This window comes from Scaptodrosophila lebanonensis, unplaced genomic scaffold (assembly GCF_003285725.1).
Source record: "Scaptodrosophila lebanonensis strain 11010-0011.00,11010-0021.00 unplaced genomic scaffold, SlebRS2 tig00000043-arrow-pilon, whole genome shotgun sequence".
NCBI lineage: Eukaryota > Metazoa > Arthropoda > Insecta > Diptera > Drosophilidae > Scaptodrosophila > Scaptodrosophila lebanonensis.
In genome coordinates this window covers 14,063,084-14,064,684 of record NW_022060545.1, presented here as the reverse complement: position 1 = coordinate 14,064,684, position 1,601 = coordinate 14,063,084, and the positions used below count along the sequence as shown (strand labels likewise).

The following is a 1,601-nucleotide window of genomic DNA, read 5'->3' as shown; positions in this document are numbered from 1 at the left end:
CTATATATGTAAGATAGTAATTTAAAGAACATATTCCTTTATAAAAAAATTCTAGGGGATTTGCATAACTCAACGAGCTAGTGGGATTGCCACAATTTGAGTTGTGGAGGCTAGGGTTCGAACCACGGCGCTACCATCATTGCAGATGCATGATTGAAGTTCGAATAAAATATATGCAGTCCTAAATGCTGTGGGTGTGATCTCTTGTAACAAAATGTACAACTCTGTCGCGTTATGGACAACGCCACACAATACGAATAAAAGAATAATTTTTAAAATATTAATAATATTCTATTTGTTATTTGGAAATATCATTAAAGCAAGGTTACCTTTTATATTTATATCAAATACATATAATTTCATTATTCATAAGACACCCAAACACACCACACATCAACACAGTCTAGACGCGTTTTTAAATAATTTACAAATATTATACGTACTACTTCTTTTTTAAGAGAATCCTTCTCGTATGTAAGCAACTAACTAAAAATGGTATTCCTTATTGAAGTAGAAAAGAAGACAATTCCAAATTACATGAAATATGTATTTGGTGGACTCGCTGGAATGATGGGGTCCTGCATTGTCCAGCCCCTGGACTTGGTGAAGACGCGCATGCAGATCGCCGGTGCCAGTGGCAGCAAGGAGTACACCAGCTCGTTTGACTGCATCGCCAAGATTTTCAAAAATGAAGGATTTCTGGCATTCTACAATGGATTGAGCGCGGGTCTGATGCGTCAGGCCACCTACACCACCACGCGCATGGGTGTCTATCAGATGGAGATAGAGTCATATCGCAAGCAATTCCAAAAGGCTCCTACTGTGCTGGCCAGCATGGGAATGGGCATTTTTGCTGGAGCCATTGGGGCCTTCGTTGGCAATCCTGCCGAGGTGGCACTCATACGCATGATGGCTGACAATCGCTTGCCGCCAAATGAACGACGTGGCTACAAGAACGTGGGCGATGCGTTTGTGCGGATCGTAAAGGAGGAAGGACTCTTTGCTCTCTGGCGTGGCTCACCGCCCACCATCGCTCGAGCCATGGTTGTCAATATGGTGCAGTTGGCTTCGTACTCCCAGCTAAAGAACTTTTTCAAAAAATACTTGAATGAGGGACTCATGCTCCATATTTCTGCCAGCATGATGTCCGGATTGCTCACCACCATTACGTCCATGCCGTTAGACATGGCCAAGACGCGCATTCAAAATATGAAGGTAGTGGATGGGAAGCCGGAATATACAGGCACTGCCAATGTCCTGGTCAAGGTGCTAAAGAACGAGGGAGTCCTAGCATTGTGGAAGGGCTTTACGCCCTATCTTTGTCGGGTAGGACCGCACACAGTATTTGCTTTCGTATTCCTCGAACAGCTGAACAAAGCTTACTACAAGTACGTCCTGGGGGAGGAAAATACTGGCGCTGGAATATAAAGAGTGAACTGTCAGAAGTGCTTCCACTAATTTCCATTCTCTCATCTGTAATTTATGACCCACACCGTCGTTATGTAATTTTACAAGGCAACTACATGCCAGGCTTTTATTTTTTGTTAAGGATCTATTTAAAAATTGTAATGCAAATAAAACAAAAAGAAATGCCAAAACAA

At 42.5% G+C, this 1,601-nt stretch overlaps 1 protein-coding gene across 1 annotated transcript; it reads left to right on the top strand.

Moving 5' to 3' along the window:
• The first annotated feature begins 440 nt into the window (after window positions 1–440).
• Window positions 441–1,601, top strand: LOC115622934 (mitochondrial 2-oxoglutarate/malate carrier protein-like). Its single transcript, XM_030517064.1, has one exon. It carries the CDS (start codon window positions 493–495, stop codon window positions 1,426–1,428), a length of 936 nt encoding a protein of 311 aa, XP_030372924.1. The 5' UTR covers window positions 441–492; the 3' UTR covers window positions 1,429–1,601.

Coding starts and splice junctions, on each gene's coding strand:
- LOC115622934 (XM_030517064.1), top strand. CDS start 493: ATGGTATTCCTTATTGAAGTAGAAAAGAAGACAATTCCAAATTACATG.